The 17838-nt window shown below is 43.2% G+C and overlaps 1 protein-coding gene across 1 annotated transcript in view; it reads right to left on the minus strand.

Annotated features, from left to right (window-relative positions):
* The window catches only part of DPYD (dihydropyrimidine dehydrogenase), a 1571083-nt gene that overhangs the window by 831590 nt on the left and 721655 nt on the right, over window positions 1-17838 (minus strand). The window contains exon 11 of the mRNA XM_040406865.1: window positions 1262-1472. Within this exon, the coding sequence (XP_040262799.1) occupies window positions 1262-1472 (211 nt within the window). The remainder of the gene's footprint in view (window positions 1-1261; window positions 1473-17838) is intronic.

Genomic DNA, 17838 nt, shown 5'->3' on the forward strand with positions numbered 1-17838 from the left:
TTTTCTGGTGCAAAGGGGTTGATAAAATTCTCCGCGTGACATCAGCTGTCATCTGCAGTATTGCTAACCTGTTATAAACCATTTTGCCATTTTGCAGTCTCATTTCTGCAAGGGCTGATGATTATAAACATACCATATTTTTCGCCCCATAAGACACACATTTTGTGTGTGTGTGTGGGGGGGGGGGGAAATGTCATATGGGGCAAATACTAATGAGTGTGAGTTCATTATGGAAGTACAGGAAGAAGCTGAAGGGGTGAATGCTGTGCTCCCTGGGCTCTGTACTCATTGCATCCTGGCCTGCTCCTGTGACCTATGCACAGAGTGAGGACATTGGCGCTCTGTGATCTCATGCTGTGGAACGTTGGGTCACCACACAGCATAGCAGGAAGAGACTGCATATTAATAGTGATGTCTGCAGCAGAAGTAAGTTGAATTTTTTTTTGTCTGCTCTGAGCATAGGGGTCTGAACTTAGGTATGAATGGAGGTCATTAATATTGGGGGTCTGATATGAGGTTTGAATAGGGGTCATTCACATTGTGGGTCTGAACTGAGGTCTGATTGGGGATCATTCACATTGGGGTCTGATCTGAGGTCTAATGAAGCATTTTTTCCCCTTATTTTCCTCATCTAAAAACTGGGTCTTATTTGCAGATGTGTCTTATAGGGTGAAAAATCCGGCACATATTTATTAAGTTAAAGTTACATAACTTTTCTCAAAATGGGCACCTTTCTAAGGGTTAAGTTTTTAATGTCAGATAAAGCTCAGCATTCTCAGTGTCATAGTTGTACTGCATGCCAGTCACTGAACTTTGTATTCAATTTTGGCTTGACTTGTGCAGTGGTACAAAGAAAAAAGAATAGATGATGGAAATGACTTTTCATTAGCCAAATTGCCTTTAGAACTTCGAGATTAAAAGCGCAATAAAAAACACTAGCCATTTTATGTTCTACAGGCTCATCACAGCCTTTATTGTGATCAGCCAGACAAAGCTTTATGATTTGTTTCTTTGGAAATTCAGGATGAAAAGTCATGCAATAATAATAATAAGGAATGATTGGTGGCTGCCCATATTAATCTGCCTCTTCACAATTGATTCATCCTGTTCAGATGGTTGGGAATAATCATTCAGGAGAAGCTTTATGGAAATATTATTTTTCAGTTCTAATATTACTTACCTCATGACAACCATGGTCAATATTTTAATATGCAATATTTTTTGAAAATCATATAATTCAGAACTAAGACAAGCACTGTACCTGTGGGGTCACTTAGCAGAGATCCAAATGCACTGATGATAACATCGGCTTTTAATTGAACAATCTGATCTTCATCTTCAATCCAATTTCCACCCTCGTCTTGTTCAGTTCGAACAAATTCCATTCCACTGATTTTGCCACCCTTGAGAATCACTTTACGAGGCGCTAAGAATGGAAGAAATTCACACTTTTCCTCTTTGGCTAATTCTACCTGCAATACAATAAATAACATTATAACTTGTGGTCATTATAACTGTGAGTGCAGTTCCTCAAGGGTCCAGTAGTAAAGCAGACATATTGCTACCTCAAAATCAGTTTAGCACGTTTATTAGATTTCATGTAAGAGATTGAGCTAACACATTTCCCATAATTGCTAATATATCGTTAGAGAGACTCCTGAATGTGATCTTGATCTTAGCATTGTTCCTGACTACACTTCAGTCTCATCCTTTGGGTTGACTACCTAGTACCTCTTTTTCTACTCCTGACTCTGGACCTTCGCTCTGTTATGACTATGCACCTGTGTCCTGTCTTACCTTCTGGCCTGTTGCATTCCATATCGCTATCCTGGTAATGAACCCTGGTTCTATTCCTGATGTCGCTATTTCTGCTAATTCATTACTATTTTGTGGAACTCATTTTGAGCATCTTTCTTCAGAAAAACCCACAGCTCTTTGTGGTAGTTAAAGAAACACTAAACACAAAACTAAAGAAAAATTAACAAAAATGAAAACATCTTCTGTTTGTGTCCTAGGAGGTGCTACATGTGCCTCTCCTTCTCCTCAGTGTTTTGTGTCTGGCTGTAAGACAACCAACTGGTGCAATTGTATTCCTGCTGGGAACTTTCTGCAGGAGGACAAAAAGATCATTAAGCTCCACCAATATGTATAGCCTTCCCATCGGCAAGTCACCAGCTAAAGATGAAAGAGATCATGAGGATATTAACCCTTGTGTACTTTGCAGAATTTGTACAAGACTGTTTGTGTCAGGAGGACCCTGCAAAAAATGCTGCAGACTGATAGTAACAGCAACTATATTTCTTGCTTACATTTAACATTAATATCTAGTTTCAGTGCAAAAACCACAGGATTCCTCAGACTCTGTATCTCAGTTTGGCCAACACCAACTGGATACTGGCTCATTGGGACTGGATCATTGAGGGAAATTTATTAATTTGAAATATGCCTAAATTAGGCATATTTGAGGTGCAGATTGGGGGCGCAACAGTTAGTTGCACCGCAATCTACTACTCCTCCCCGCTCGCGCCATGTCTAAAAAAGTGGGTGTGGCATGGGCAGGCCCATCTCATTTACCATTTTCTATGCCTGTTTTAGGCAAAGAAAAAGGTCTGGCTGAGGATTCACCATAGTTATGAAGAGGTCTGCGCCTTTTCATAACTTTGGCGGATCCACCGCCAGTTTATAGGTTTATTAAGACCAGCGTCTAAAACGCTGGTCTTAATAAATGTGCCCCATACTGTTCTTGCACTGGGCTCCTCTACTGTCTGTGTCTGTCTCTGGTGCAGGTCATTAGTCAAAATGACCCCAGAATCAAACTGATCCTTTTCAATCCTTTCCTTTTAAAATATATAAATTGTGTTATTTGGGTAGAAAATGATGATTGAAGAATTATATGAAAAATGAGTTAAAGGAACATTAAACCAAGAAATGAATGATAAATGTAAATAAGAAATAGAGTTGCCCCTACTGTTTTTCAGAAGACAGCATTTTCTGCACGATCATGATACAGTCATTAAGACTGGCATTATATATGCAACTCTTATGGGCACATTTATCAGTCCCCCCCTTCCTACCACAGGCATCTTGCCCCACAATTACTAAGATTCACACTGAACCAACTTTCACTTTTAGTTGTGCTCCCTCCCAAACAGATTTCTAAAGGCTATATCTCCCGACATAGAGGACATAATGCTTTGATCCTGGTGTTTTAAAGCTTAGATTCATAGATTGTAAGCTCTTGAATGCAGAACCATCATTCCTCTTGTTCTAATCATTGATTTGTCTGTTGCCATGTTATTTATGGTTGTGCATGAACCCTTGAATTGTAAAGCACTGCAGAATATATTGGTGCTATATAAATAAAGATTATTATTATTATTAGACCAGGCAATATCTCTAGCTGCTAAACAGCCAGTGTAATGAAGGCTTACAGAAGCACTCGCTCTTTGGCTGGTGCTCTGCTCCGGCTGAATTGTTAGGTCCACTTCCCAAAGCAAAACTGTTAGGGGTTAATCTGTGCACCACTGGCATCAGATGTGCCACAATTATTAAAAGGTGCACTCCTCTTAATAATGAAGACTTGTCTTGGAATGTCCATTGACCAGAACTGAAATCTACACTAGCAGTTAAGGTGACGTGGATTTCAGGTAAAATTTACTATGGTTTTTCTGCCTTCTGCCACACTCCCTAACCTTCAATACCTGCTTTTTAAACCAGAACACTGACACACAAAGTCTAAAAAATTACTGCAAAGAATCTTGTCTAAATAATGTAGGGAACAAAGGTGTTAGTCTCCTACTAATGCCTTCCATCTCCAGCTGGAGATTGGCTGACGGTCAAGACTTAACCATAATGCAGGTCTTAAGAAACTTTACCAAAGGGGCAGGGCTTAAAAATCTTTTTGTTCAACTGAAAACAAGACACAGCAGAAATGCTCCTTCTACAGCCAGTTGTCTTGCCCAGGACTGTGAGGAGGAAGAAGTTTGAATGTCATGGCTGAGCTGCTTGGATGCAGAGACTCATTGATACATTTCTCAGTTAACGTAAAATGAGACAAAATGGGATCAAGAAAAATGAAGGGCTGAGATATTTTCTTTTACTTTCCTTATATCTTGTTTGTACATGTATTTACTGTTTAAAAGGGTAAGTAATAATGAATGGGACATGAAGGATATGGAAAGTCATTAGGTATTAGCATTGATGCATAAAGATTGATGGACTTGAACTACAAGTGCCTATTCCTACAGCCAAAGAATTCTCTGCCATTGATTTATTTGGCAATCGACTGTTTCTTAATCCACTTATAATACCTGCACCATTAAATTGTCCAGCACATCTTAAAATACACAAGATGCCTTATACAAGTCAAACTCGAAAAATTAGAATATCGTGCAAAGTTCATTTATTTCAGTAATGCAACTTAAAAGGTGAAACTAACATATGAGATAGACTCATTACATACAAAGCGAGATATTTCAAGCCTTTATTTTATAATTTGGATGATTATTGTTTACAGATTATGAAACCCCAAAGTCATAATTTTGAGGCAAACATTTGAGGCACCCTTGTTCTCAGGGGGTATGTGATTAATTGGCTGACTAGAGTGTGGACACTTTGAGACTAAAATATTGAACCTTTTCACAAAATTCTAATTTTAAGGTGCATTAACCCCTTAAGGACACAGCCTTTTTACACCTAGGACCAGGCCATTTTTTGCAAATCTGACCAGAGTCCCTTTAAGTGTTGATAACTTGAAAACCTTTGACTTATCCAGGGCCGTTCTGAGATTGTTTTGTCGTCACAGTATTGTACTTCATGACACTGGTAAAATGAAGTAAAAAAAAAAAAATTTTTTTTGCACCAAAAAAGATACCTAATTTAACAAAATTTGGAAAAATTAGGCAAATTTCAAAGTTTCAGTTTCTCTACTTCTGTAATACATAGTAATACCCACAAAAATTGTGATGACTTTACATTCCCCATATGTCTACTTCATGTTTGAATTGTTTTGGGAATGATATTTTATTTTTTGGGGATGTTATAAGGCTTAGACGTTTAGAAGCAAATCTTGAAATTTTTCAGAAATTTACAAAAACTCAATTTTTAGGGACCAGTTCAGGTCTCAAGTCACTTTGCGAGGCTTGCATAATAGAAACCACCCAAAAATGACCCCATCTAAGAAACTACACCCCTCAAGGTATTTAAAACTGATTTTGCATACGTTGTTAACCCTTTAGGTGTTGCAGAAGAGTTATTGGCAAATGGGGAGGAAATTTGAGAATTTAATTTTTTTGTCTAATTTTTCATTTTAACCCATTTTTTCCACTAACAAAGCAAGGGTTAACAGCCAAACAAGACTGTATCTTTATTGCCCTGACTCTGCCGTTTACAGAAACACCCAATATGTGGCCGTAAACTACTGTACGGCCACACAGCGGGGCGTAGAGTGAAAGGTGCGTTGTTTGGTTTTTGGAAGGCTGATTTTTATGGACTGGTTTATTTACACCATGTCCCATTTGAAGCCCCCCTGATGCACCCCTAGAGGAGAAATTCCCTAAAAGTGACCCCATCTAATAAACTACACCCCTCAAGGTATTCAAAACTGATTTTACATATGTCGTTAACCCTTTAGGTGTTGCACAAAAGTTATTGGCAAATGGCGATGAAATTTGAGAATTTTATTTTTTTTCCTAATTTTCCATTTTAACCCATTTTTTCCACTAACAAAGCAAGGGTTAACAGCCAAACAAGACTGTATCTTTATTGCCCTGACTCTGCTGTTTACAGAAACACCCCATATGTGGCCATAAACTACTGTACGGCCAGACAGCGGGGCGTAGAGTGAAAGGTGCGCCGTTTGGTTTTTGGAGGGCTGAGATTGCTGGACTGTTTTTTTGACACCATGTCCCATTTGAAGCCCCCCTGATGCACCCCTAGATTATAAAATCCATAAAAGCGACCCCATCTAAGAAACTACACCCCTCAAGGTATTCAAAACTGATTTTACAAACTTTGTTAACCCTTAGGGTGTTGCAACAAGATTTAATGGAAAATAGAGATACAATTTCAAAATTTCACTTTTTTGGCAGATTTTCCATTTTAATATTTTTTTCCAGTTACAAAGCAAGGGTTAACAGCCAAACAAAACTCATTATTTATGGCCCTGATTCTGTAGTTTAACAGAAGACACCCCATATTGGTCGTAAACCGCTGTATGGGCACACGGCAGGGCGCAGAAGGAAAGGAATGCCATACGGTTTTTTGGAGGAGGCAGGATTTTGCTGGACTGGTTTTTTTGACACCATGTCCCATTTGAAGCCCCCCCGATGCCACCCCTAGAGTAGAAACTCCAAAAAAGTAACCCCATTTAGAAAGTACGGATAGGGTGGCAGTTTTGTTGGTACTATTTAGGTACATATGATTTTTGGTTGCTCTATATTACACTTTTTGTGCGGCAAGGTAACAAGAAATAGCTTTTTTTTCACCGTTTTTTTTTGTTATTTACAACATTCATCTGACAGGTTATATCAAGGTGGTAATTTTATAGAGCAGGTTGTCACGACGCGCGATACCTAATATGTATACAATTTTTTTTATTTAGTAAGTTTTACACAATGATTTCATTTTTAAAAACAAAAAAAATGTTTTAGTGTCTCCATAGTCTAAGAGCCTAGTTTTTTCAGTTTTGGGCGATTATCTCAAGTAGGGTCTCATTTTTTGCGGGATGAGATGACGGTTTGATTGGCAACTATTTTGGGGTGCATATGAACTTTTGGATTGCTTGCTATTACACTTTTGTGACGTAAGATGACAAAAAATGGCTTTTTTTACACCGTTTTTTATTTTGATTTTTTTAAACGGTGGTCATCTGAGGGGTTAGATCATGTGATATTTTATAGAGCCGGTCGATAATGGACGCAGCGATACCTAATATGTATACTTTTTTTTATTTATGTAAGTATTACACAATGAGTTCATTTTGAAAGACATAAAAAATCATGTTTAGTGTTTCCATAGCCTAAGAGCCATAGTTTTTTTTCAGTTTTTGGGCGATTATCTTGGTAGGGTATGATTTTTGCGGGATGAGATGACGGTATTTATTGTTACAATTTTGGCGTACATGCAACTTTTTGATCACTTTTATTACCTTTTTGGGAAGTAAGGTGGGCAAAAATTCAATTTCATCATAGTTTTTATTTTTTATTTTTTAATGGGCGTTCTCCGTTCGGGTAAAGTAACATGACCGTTTTATAGATCAGGTCGTTACGGGACGCGGCGATACCAAACATGTGTAGTGAATTTTATTTTTTTTCATTTTAAATCAGTGATAAATGTGTTTTTTGATTTTTAACTTTTTTACACTTTTTTTCACTTTTTTTTTACCCAGACCCACTTGGTTCTTTAAGATCCAGTGGGTCTGATGTCTGTATAATACAGTACAGTACAATATATATTGTACTGTACTGTATTTCACTCACACTTTGTCTGAACAGATCTCTGCCTTTAGCACAGATCTGTTCAGCACCATGGACAGCAGGATGCCTGAGACAGCGTCCTGTTGCCATGGGAACCTTCCCCGTCTGCTCAGAACTTCGCAGACGGGGAAGGGTAAGGAGGGGATCTGTCGGGGGGCTGTCTGGGAGCTCTCTCTCTCTCCCATCGGGGGGCTGCAAAGGCACTGCAGCCCCCCGATGGGAGAGGGAGGGAGCTCCCTCTTACTGTTAACTTTTTCCATACAGCGGTCCGTATGGACCGCTGTATGGAAAGGGTTAAACGGCTGACATCGCATCGCAGATGTCAGCCGTTTATACAAGGGTGTCAGCAATGTGCTGGCACCCTGGTATACCCACTAACCACCAACGATCATTCAGGGGGAGGCGGGCGGGGGATCGCGATCCCGCCTGCCGCTCCGCCTGCCTCCCGCACCGCCCGCACCGCCCGCACTGCCCGCAACCCTCCCCCTGCACCTCCCACCGGGCTAAAATCACTCAGGGGTGCAGGGGGGGGATACAGATCTATTTTGGACATTATAAAGTTTCTGATCCTCGCGGTCAGGGACCGCGGGGATCAGAAACTGCAAAAAGCGCATCAAACCGCAGGTCTGAATTGACCTGCGGTTTGTTGCGATCGCCGACATGGGGGGGGTCACGGGACCCCCCCGCGCATTTAGCCTAGGTGCCTGCTCAATGATTTGAGCAGGCACCTTGTTCCGATCACTGCCGGCCGGGCGGCAGTGATCGGAACAACACATGACGTACCGGTACGTCATGTGTCCTTAAGTACCAGGACATCATGACGTACCGGTACGTCATGTGTCCTTAAGAGGTTAATGCAATTCCTTTTAATTTGCATTGCTGAAATAAATGGACTTTTGCACGATATTCTAATCACCTGTAGACTTTTTCTAAGCTGATTGTTTTTTATGGCCTTTACTTGATATATGGTGATACATCTGTTTATGTAAACAACTGTTGTAGTCAGATATATTTATACATAAGAAGGCATCTTACAATTTCACTGAAAAAATATTGTAGGAAGGCGCAAGGGTCCGTCATTGACAGAAGGTACGTGTTACCGAGGTTCCTGGCCTCGGTGAGATAAGAACCGGTTATTTTATGTGTCAGCCGCAGCTAGTGCTCGCTGACACAGTTTTTTTCTTAGTGTGGCTGAAAAGCCGATCCGGCCCGGTTCTTATTGGGAGCAACCAAAGAGCAGGGTGAATGGCTGTTCCCCACGTCCAGGCCAGGTTTTGGGCTGGGGTTTAAAAACCCAGCCAGCAGCTCGGCTGGGTGTGGTATGTTCCTCCAAGTGAAAGTGGAGCTGTGAAGGCTCTGTGTTTCTGGGAGCCGCATGAGAGCCGCACGAGAGCTGCCAGCTGGAAGCCAGGAGCCCTAAAGCCTGCTGTGGATTGCCAGGTGACGTGTTTTTTGAGTTCTGTGGACATTTGCTGTGTGAAATAACACGAGGAATTCCTGCAGTGTGAAATAACGCCAGGACTCTGCAAAGTGTTTGTGTTACTTTTTTCCCTTTTGTGTGAATAAACACTGAACTTTTTGCTTTACTACCGTGTTCTTGCCTCTGTACTGCGACCGCTTACCCTGCCTACTAGAGCAAATCCCTACAATATTTAAAGAGTTTCTATCATAAAAAAAAAATATATTGTTGGGGTCTGGATACAACAGCTAAAATGGGGGTTAAAGCACTTAGCTCCTTTACTTTTGTTTGGTTTGCCCTGGCTCTCCACAGAGGGCATTGAGAGTGGCATATTGGCTCATAGAAAGTATGAGTCTGATCATTTCTTCCTTTAAAAGGGTTATGCCATGACCGATGTAAAAAAAAAATATAATATATATATAGTTCATGACAGTTTCTTAATTTTTTTTTACCACAAATGGAACAAGAGATCTCCCCATTCATTGCACCAACTGTTCTGCTAGAGTTATTTATAGCTGGCACCTCAGAGGGCATGTCTTTTCTGCTATAGCTCTTTCTCTGTAACTGGCATAGCTTCTAACAGATGATATGGCTGGTGGCAATTGAATGTATAAACTCAGTGGGGAAGCAACCAATCCGATTCCACTTTTCATAGGAAATGAAAGGTGGAATCTGATTGGTTTATATGGAAAACTAAGACAGTTTTGAGAAATCTTCCCCAGTGAGGTGAACGGAGAAATAAAGAAAAGAGCAAACAGAAGGTGGCGCTAATCAGATACATTTTATTGAATAACACAGTGGCTATGGCAAAATTTCTGATTACAGCAATTACAAAAGTATCATATCCAAGTGCTGGTTTGAAAAATTAGAATATTTTTTATGGCACAACCTCTTGAAAGAGATATCCCAGTCTAAAGTAGAACATCAAATTCTCTTGACAACAATATAGCAGAATGCTGAACTGCTGCTCCTGCTCCATTTAACCTCCTCCTATCCCTAGTTATGCAATTGGACCCCTATAGACCTAATATGACTAGACTGATTGAAGCACAAATTCCTTGCTGTTGATACACACGGTCCTTATAAATCCACTATAAAAGCTAATCGATCATGTCTATATTTGTAAAAAGACATGGTAAAAATTTCTGGCAAGTAGAGAAGCATTAGAGAAAAAACATTTTATGCTAATTAATCCTAATTTATTTTCTGTTTCATTTTTGACAAACTTATCATGTTTAATGTGCTGCTTGGCAAATGTATGCTCCTCTAATGCGTGAAGAGATCAGGAGAATGTGCAGGTGCTTTTCAATGGGGGTGAGAGATTCTTTATCTCGTCCTGCTAATAGTTTGTTCAAGCATCATTAAGGGCAGGTTGAAATGAATATCATAGTTTGCAGGTAAAATTGTATTACTGCTATAATTGTGTCTTTGTATAGTTTTGTTTTTTTTACTACACAGATCATCACTTTCCTACAGCACATACAGAGGACCTTTCATAGGTCCAGATTTTATAAACTAAGTATCAGGGTATGTAGGGCATACAGCGAGGATCTAATAGCGCTCACAATTTTTTATGGTTGCCGCTCTGTTCGCCCTCTGTGGCCCCCGTTAAATTCTCCCGCCCTTTATGCCAATTTTTGCATTGGTACAGGGAGGAGACTGCCCTGTTTCTCAATGGGCGTCTCTTTCTCCCTGACTGTCAGCTGTCCAATCGCAGCAGAGAGCGTCACAGCCAGGGAGAAGGTGAGTTTTTTTTTCTCCTTGGCTGTGACAATCTCCACTGCGATTGGACAGCTCACAGCCAGGGAGAAGGAGACATCCATTGACAAACAGGGTAGTCTCCTCCTCCCTGTACCGATGCAAATATTAGCATACAGGGCGGGAGAATTTAACGGGGCCACAGTGGGCGAACGGAGCAGAGCCCAGAGAAAATAGTAAGCGCTATTAGATCCCCGCTGTATGCCCAACATACCCTGATACTTAGTTTATGAGTCTGGACCCATGAAAGGTCCTCTTTAAGACTCAAGACACAACAGTAGAGTTCACTTTAGATATATAAATGTAATGTTTTTTTACATGCCATCTTGTATTTACAGTAGGTGAACCCGATTTTGTGTCAATCTCGCTGTATTTCTCGGCGAGATTGAGCACATACGAGCCCCATCGCGGGAGCCAGCGCCGAGCTGGCTTGCCGCGATGGAGAGCAAGCGCGTCATAGAAGCGACGGGAGATCCGACTTGGATTCCCGCCAATTCTACACGTGTGCAGCGTTTGTTATGAATCCTGAGGGGGAAGTCCCCGCCGGATTTAAATAAAAATCCGACCTGGGTCCCGCCCTCAGGAGCATACCGGGCCCTTAGGTCTGTTATGGGTTGTAAGGAGAGCCCCCCCTACGCCGAAAAAAACGGCGTAGGGGGTCCCCCTACAATCCATACCAGACCCGTATCCAAAGCACGCTACCCGGCCAGCCAGGAAGGGAGTGGGGACGAGCGAGCGCCCACCCCCCTCCTGAGCCGTACCAGGCTGCATGCCCTCAACATGGGGGGTTGGGTGCTCTGGGGCAGGGGGCGCACTGCGGCCCCCACCTCAGAGCACCCTGTCCCCATGTTGATGAGGACAGGGCCCCTTCCCGACAACCCTGGCCGTTGGTTGTCGGGGTATGCGGGCAGGAGGCTTATCGGAATCTGGGAGCCCCCTTTAATAAGGGGGCCCCCAGATACCGGCCCCCCACCCTAAGTGAATGAGTATGGGGTACATCGTACCCCTACCCATTCACCTGCAAGAAAAGTGGTAAAAACACAAATAAACCACACAGTGTATTAAAATATTTTATTTTTCTGCTCCGGAGGCCGCCCCCTGTCTTCTTTATTAGCTCTTTTACCAGGGGGGGCTCTTCTTCTTCCGATATCCCGACGGGTCTTCTCCGCTATCCGGGGGGGTCTTCTCAACTCTCCGGGGTTCTCCTTCTGTCTTCTCCTTCTGTCTTGTTGTCTCCTTCTGTCTTCTGTCTCCGGGGGGGGCTCTTCTTCTTCCGATATCCCGACGGGTCTTCTCCGCTATCCGGGGGGGTCTTCTCAACTCTCCGGGGTTCTCCTTCTGTCTTCTCCTTCTGTCTTCTCCTTCTGTCTTGTTGTCTCGGCGCACCCCGATTCTTCGTCTTCTCTTCTTGTTTTCGCCTCTCTCTGTTGTTGACTCGGCGCACCCCGGTTCTTCGTCTCGCGAGACTCGGCGCACCCCGATTCTTCGTCTCGCGAGACTCGGCGCACCCCGATTCTTCGTCTCGCGAGACGAAGAACCGGGGTGCGCCGAGTCAACAACAGAGAGAGGCGAAAACAAGAAGAGAAGACGAAGAATCGGGGTGCGCCGAGACAACAAGACAGAAGGAGAAGACAGAAGGAGAAGACAGAAGGAGAACCCCGGAGAGTTGAGAAGACCCCCCCGGATAGCGGAGAAGACCCGTCGGGATATCGGAAGAAGAAGAGCCCCCCCCGGAGACAGAAGACAGAAGGAGACAACAAGACAGAAGGAGAAGACAGAAGGAGAACCCCGGAGAGTCGAGAAGACCCCCCCGGATAGCGGAGAAGACCCGTCGGGATATCGGAAGAAGAAGAGCCCCCCCCCGGAGACAGAAGACAGAAGGAGACAACAAGACAGAAGGAGAAGACAGAAGGAGAACCCCGGAGAGTTGAGAAGACCCCCCCGGATAGCGGAGAAGACCCGTCGGGATATCGGAAGAAGAAGAGCCCCCCCCTGGTAAAAGAGCTAATAAAGAAGACAGGGGGCGGCCTCCGGAGCAGAAAAATAAAATATTTTAATACACTGTGTGGTTTATTTGTGTTTTTACCACTTTTCTTGCAGGTGAATGGGTAGGGGTACGATGTACCCCATACTCATTCACTTAGGGTGGGGGGCCGGTATCTGGGGGCCCCCTTATTAAAGGGGGCTCCCAGATTCCGATAAGCCTCCTGCCCGCATACCCCGACAACCAACGGCCAGGGTTGTCGGGAAGGGGCCCTGTCCTCATCAACATGGGGACAGGGTGCTCTGAGGTGGGGGGGCCGCAGTGCGCCCCCTGCCCCAGAGCACCCAACCCCCCATGTTGAGGGCATGCAGCCTGGTACGGCTCAGGAGGGGGGTGGGCGCTCGCTCGTCCCCACTCCCTTCCTGGCTGGCCGGGTAGCGTGCTTTGGATACGGGTCTGGTATGGATTGTAGGGGGACCCCCTACGCCGTTTTTTTCGGCGTAGGGGGGGCTCTCCTTACAACCCATAACAGACCTAAGGGCCCGGTATGCTCCTGAGGGCGGGACCCAGGTCGGATTTTTATTTAAATCCGGCGGGGACTTCCCCCTCAGGATTCATAACAAACGCCGCACACGTGTAGAATTGGCGGGAATCCAAGTCGGATCTCCCGTCGCTTCTATGACGCGCTTGCTGGGATGTGCTGTCGCTATTCCAGTGAGTGCGAGATCTCGGCACCACGTCGCCGAGTATCAGCGCGACGCTGTCGTGCTGAAAACACAATCTCACAAACACCTACTGTATATGTGCCAATGATTGAGATTTAGATTCTTCTGGGTCTTCCATTTTTTTAGGGAACGAGAAGTTATAAATTCATTATTTATGACAGGATTTTCAGATTTAGGACAGGACCTTCATTGTTTAGGACAGTATCTATACAAATTTTATTGTTGGAGGATCATGATCCAAGACACGCAGCTCCAGCTGACACACATTGCTTTGAACGTGTGAGGGGCTGCAGTGTGGCCATCTACAGCAACTTGTGGTGATCCATACATGTCACTACCAGAGCTTTGGGACGTTCTCACAGCTCTGTTTCTCCACCCCTGTGATGATGTCACTACTAGAGCTGGGAGGAGTTTTCTGTTTCCTTCCTCCCAGCTGTTCCTCCTCCGTTTGATTTCCCTGCCTTTATATTCCCCCTCCTCCTATTGTAGGTGTGGATTATATTTCTCATTTGGGTTGTAGCTCTTGCTTGAGTATCTTCCCTTGTATGCTATCCTTTCACTGGACCTGTGTTCTGCTGCAGCAAGTACTCCGGATATTGCCAGCCTGTCTTTGGATCCGTCTTCACTGCGGCTGCAGCCCTTCAGCTAAGTGTGCAGACATTGCTGTGTATCTGTGTGTTTTCTGACTGGATCCGAGGCGACCACGGTTCCCTCCATATACTGAGCAGGGCACCGGTGGCCGTGCCCCTTCCACTATTGTAGGGGTTACAGTGGTCATCAGTCTTAGGTACGCGGGCATGCCTCCTTCCACCATTTGGATCCGGGCATGGGCTTAGCAGCATAGGGAGAGCTTTTGAGGGTCTGACAGGGGTCACCCTTTATCCTCCCTAGTTTGGGTCCGGTCAGTAGCTCTATTTTCTGTGCATGCTCTTGTTGCTCACATACAGCCGTGACAATACAAGTCTACAGGAAGGAATGTCGACAAGGGTGCTACGAGGAGACCATTAAGGGGACAAGGCTTGCATTGTTGGTGAGAAGATTACTCCTTTGGAGTAAAGCAGGTGTTTTGACATTAACATTTTAATGTATACTGACAGTGGTGTGCTGGGATTTTCCCCCTGTTTGCTACTGTGTTGTCTTTTCCAGTTTATTAGCTTATTTGGGGCTATTCAACTCTATTAAAACTGATTCATTATTGTGGATTATCATTGATTTAGGCCAGTCTCAATTGGTTAGGAGTTCCTGATTACATAATATTTCTTTAAATATTTTTGGTCTCTGCTATAACCTTGGTGGTGATAGTGTAAGAACTATGGGGATCATTTATTATACTGAAATACGCCTATATTAGTCGCATTTCAGGCACAGATTGCAGCAGAATGGTTAGTTTTGCTGCTATCTGCGACTTTGTCCCACTCCTGCCAGGTCTCAAATTGTGGGCATGGCATAAATGGGGACGAGCCGGCAGGCCCATCTTATTTGCAATTTTTTATGCCTGTTTCAGGTATAGAAAAAGGTCTAAATGTAAGACAGCAAGAATTGGATGCACCAAAGTTATGGAGAGGCCGGTGCCTAAATCTTTTTACTTGTTTGTAGCTAGCTTTTTCTTGCTTCTTTCTGCCTTACTTGTTTCCCTACTTTTTCAATATTGCAGGCTATGGTTTCAATAGGAAAATCAGAAGGGACATTGAGAGTCATTGTTATTGTTAAGGCTAGGGGAAGGTTCAGGGAGAGTTAAAGTACCTTTACACAGGTGAGTTGTTTGTGAACAAATATTCTTATGGGCACTCATTCATTGAGTGAAACCATCATTGATACAGGACTCAAAATTGTCATTTCTAAACAGCAGATTTTCCTGTGTAAACTATGATTCCCTGTGCACCTCCCCATACAGAGGAGATGTTTGCTACATGTAAATGCAGCTTTTATGTTGATGAGAAGGCAATACTTACCTGTTCAATTGGCCCATGCAACATGACCCTTAGTTAGGGCCATTTGTTGTCTGTCTGTTTATCTTTGGTCATCATTATTCATCTGCTTCATTACTGGAACAATAGTATTATCCCTTTCCATCACAAAAGATGAGCAAAGTTTTTGATAAATTTGATTCGGCCGATTTGCTGAACTTTCACAACAATTTTGATTTGTTATGAATTTATTTGTCACAAATAGTGTTGAGCGAACTTGTGTTTTAAGTTCGGCGTCTAAAGTTCGGGTTCGGGTTATCCAAGAATCACGTTATGGATTCCGCTACCACGGACCATAACGGAATTTAGAATCCATAACGCGTTTCTTCGATAACCCAAACCCGAACTTTAGACGCCGAACTTAAAACACAAGTTCGCTCAACACTAGTCACAAATCATTTAAAATCAGTTATTCCCAGGCCTCTCAGTGTGAAGGCTTAGAAGTTTACCCTTTACTGACTGCCAACAGGAAAGGTAGATGCTTAAGATGAAGTCAGTTTTGCAGTCTTGTTGACAACTGCCATCGTTATAGGTATGCTTCTAGTGCCTTGTATTCTGTTCCAATAATGTGTTTTCATCCACCTCTAAGATTTTAACCAGCAGATTTGCATCCAGGCATATGTCTGCAACTCTGCATCACATTAGAAAGCAAAGCACATAAGAAAAGATCAACTTCATTTATAAGCCCTGGAAAAAGACATCTGGAAACTCGGGGTAAAGCTGGAGAGCCTGAATCTCACAAGACTGGGGTTTTTTGATAAGCATTTTTTGATCTGATTTACGAGAGGGTACAGTAATAAGTAAAGTCAATCTGTTCTTTTACCACTGGATGGTCTCCACTATGCAAGACCACTAGAAACATACCTTACACTTAATTTATCTATCCAGTTTCTTGAAGTACTTATGGGTACGTATGGCTTCAAATATTTTTCATAGCCCAAGAGCAATCATTTTGATTTGTATTTGGAAGACTTTGAAAACTATTTACTCTTTGAGGTTCTCCTAAATGATGAATGGGGTGAACAGCCTCTTAAAGATGACCTTCCATATTTCCTAACATGTCCAGTAAAATATCAATTCTGAATTATACTTTCTTAGACTTCTATAGATAAACTGACAGCTGGACATTAGTGTTCCCTTTAACAGTTTGACATGGTCACCACTGTTTGGACAGTGTTAGAGTGTAAAGGGATACACTCCTGCTGATAAGAAAAATTTAATAATATTTGTCAATTTATTCTTACATTTCTAAAAAGAATAAGAGAAGAGTTGTACAACACAGAAGTCTAAGAAAAGACAGTTCCAGATTGTGTTTTTATGGAGAGTTCAAAGCATTTACTACTTTGAACAAGTTGTAACTTATAATATGACTACTACTATATACAGAATTTGCCAAAAATAACATGACCAATGGCAAAATTCTGAGCTCCTGGCATGACCCTTCAGAAGACTTCAGGCTGTTTTTGACAGGACACAGTGTTTCTCCCACATACATCAGTCTGCTGACAGATACTTAGAATAACAATAGGGGATGAGAAATCAGAAGTGCAAATTTATTTTTGTGTTATCAGTAGTCATAAGTCAGAGCAGCTGGATTTGTATTTTTTTTCATCCAACTGGCTTTCTTAATTAGAATAACTTGTACAGGAAATCTCCAGCATTAACAAAGCTATTTAACCGCCTCCGGACCGCCTAACGCAGGATCGTGTTCCGGAGGCGGCAGCTGCAGGCAGAGTCACGCATATACGCGTCATCTCGCGAGACGCGAGATTTCCTGTGAACACGCGCACACAGGCGCGCACGTTCACAGGATCGGAAGGTAAGCGAGTGGATCTCCAGCCTGCCAGCGGCGATCGTTCGCTGGCAGGCTGGAGATGCGATTTTTTTAACCCCTAACAGGTATATTAGACGCTGTTTTGATAACAGCATCTAATATACCTGCTACCTGGTCCTCTGGTGGTCCCTTTTGCTTGGATCGACCACCAGAGGACACAGGTAGCTCAGTAATAAGTAGCACCAAACACCACTACACTACACCCCCCTGTCACTTATTAACCCCTTATTAACCCCTGATCACCCCATATAGACTCCCTGATCACCCCCCTGTCATTGATCACCCCCCTGTCATTGATCACCCCCTTGTAAGGCTCCATTCAGATGTCCGTATGTTTTTACTGATCCACAGATACATGGATCGGATCCGCAAAACACATACGGACGTCTGAATGGAGCCTTACAGGGGGGTGATCACCCCATATAGACTCCCTGATCACTCCCCTGTCATTCATTGCCCCCCTTTAAGGCTCCATTCAGACGTCCGTATGTTTTTTACGGATCCACGGGTACATAGATCGGATCCGCAAAACACATACGGACGTCTGAATGGAGCCTTACAAGGGGGTGATCAATGACGGGGGTGATCACCCCATATAGACTCCCTGATCACCCCCCTGTCATTGATCACCCCCCC

Source organism: Bufo bufo, chromosome 9 (genome assembly GCF_905171765.1).
Source record: "Bufo bufo chromosome 9, aBufBuf1.1, whole genome shotgun sequence".
NCBI lineage: Eukaryota > Metazoa > Chordata > Amphibia > Anura > Bufonidae > Bufo > Bufo bufo.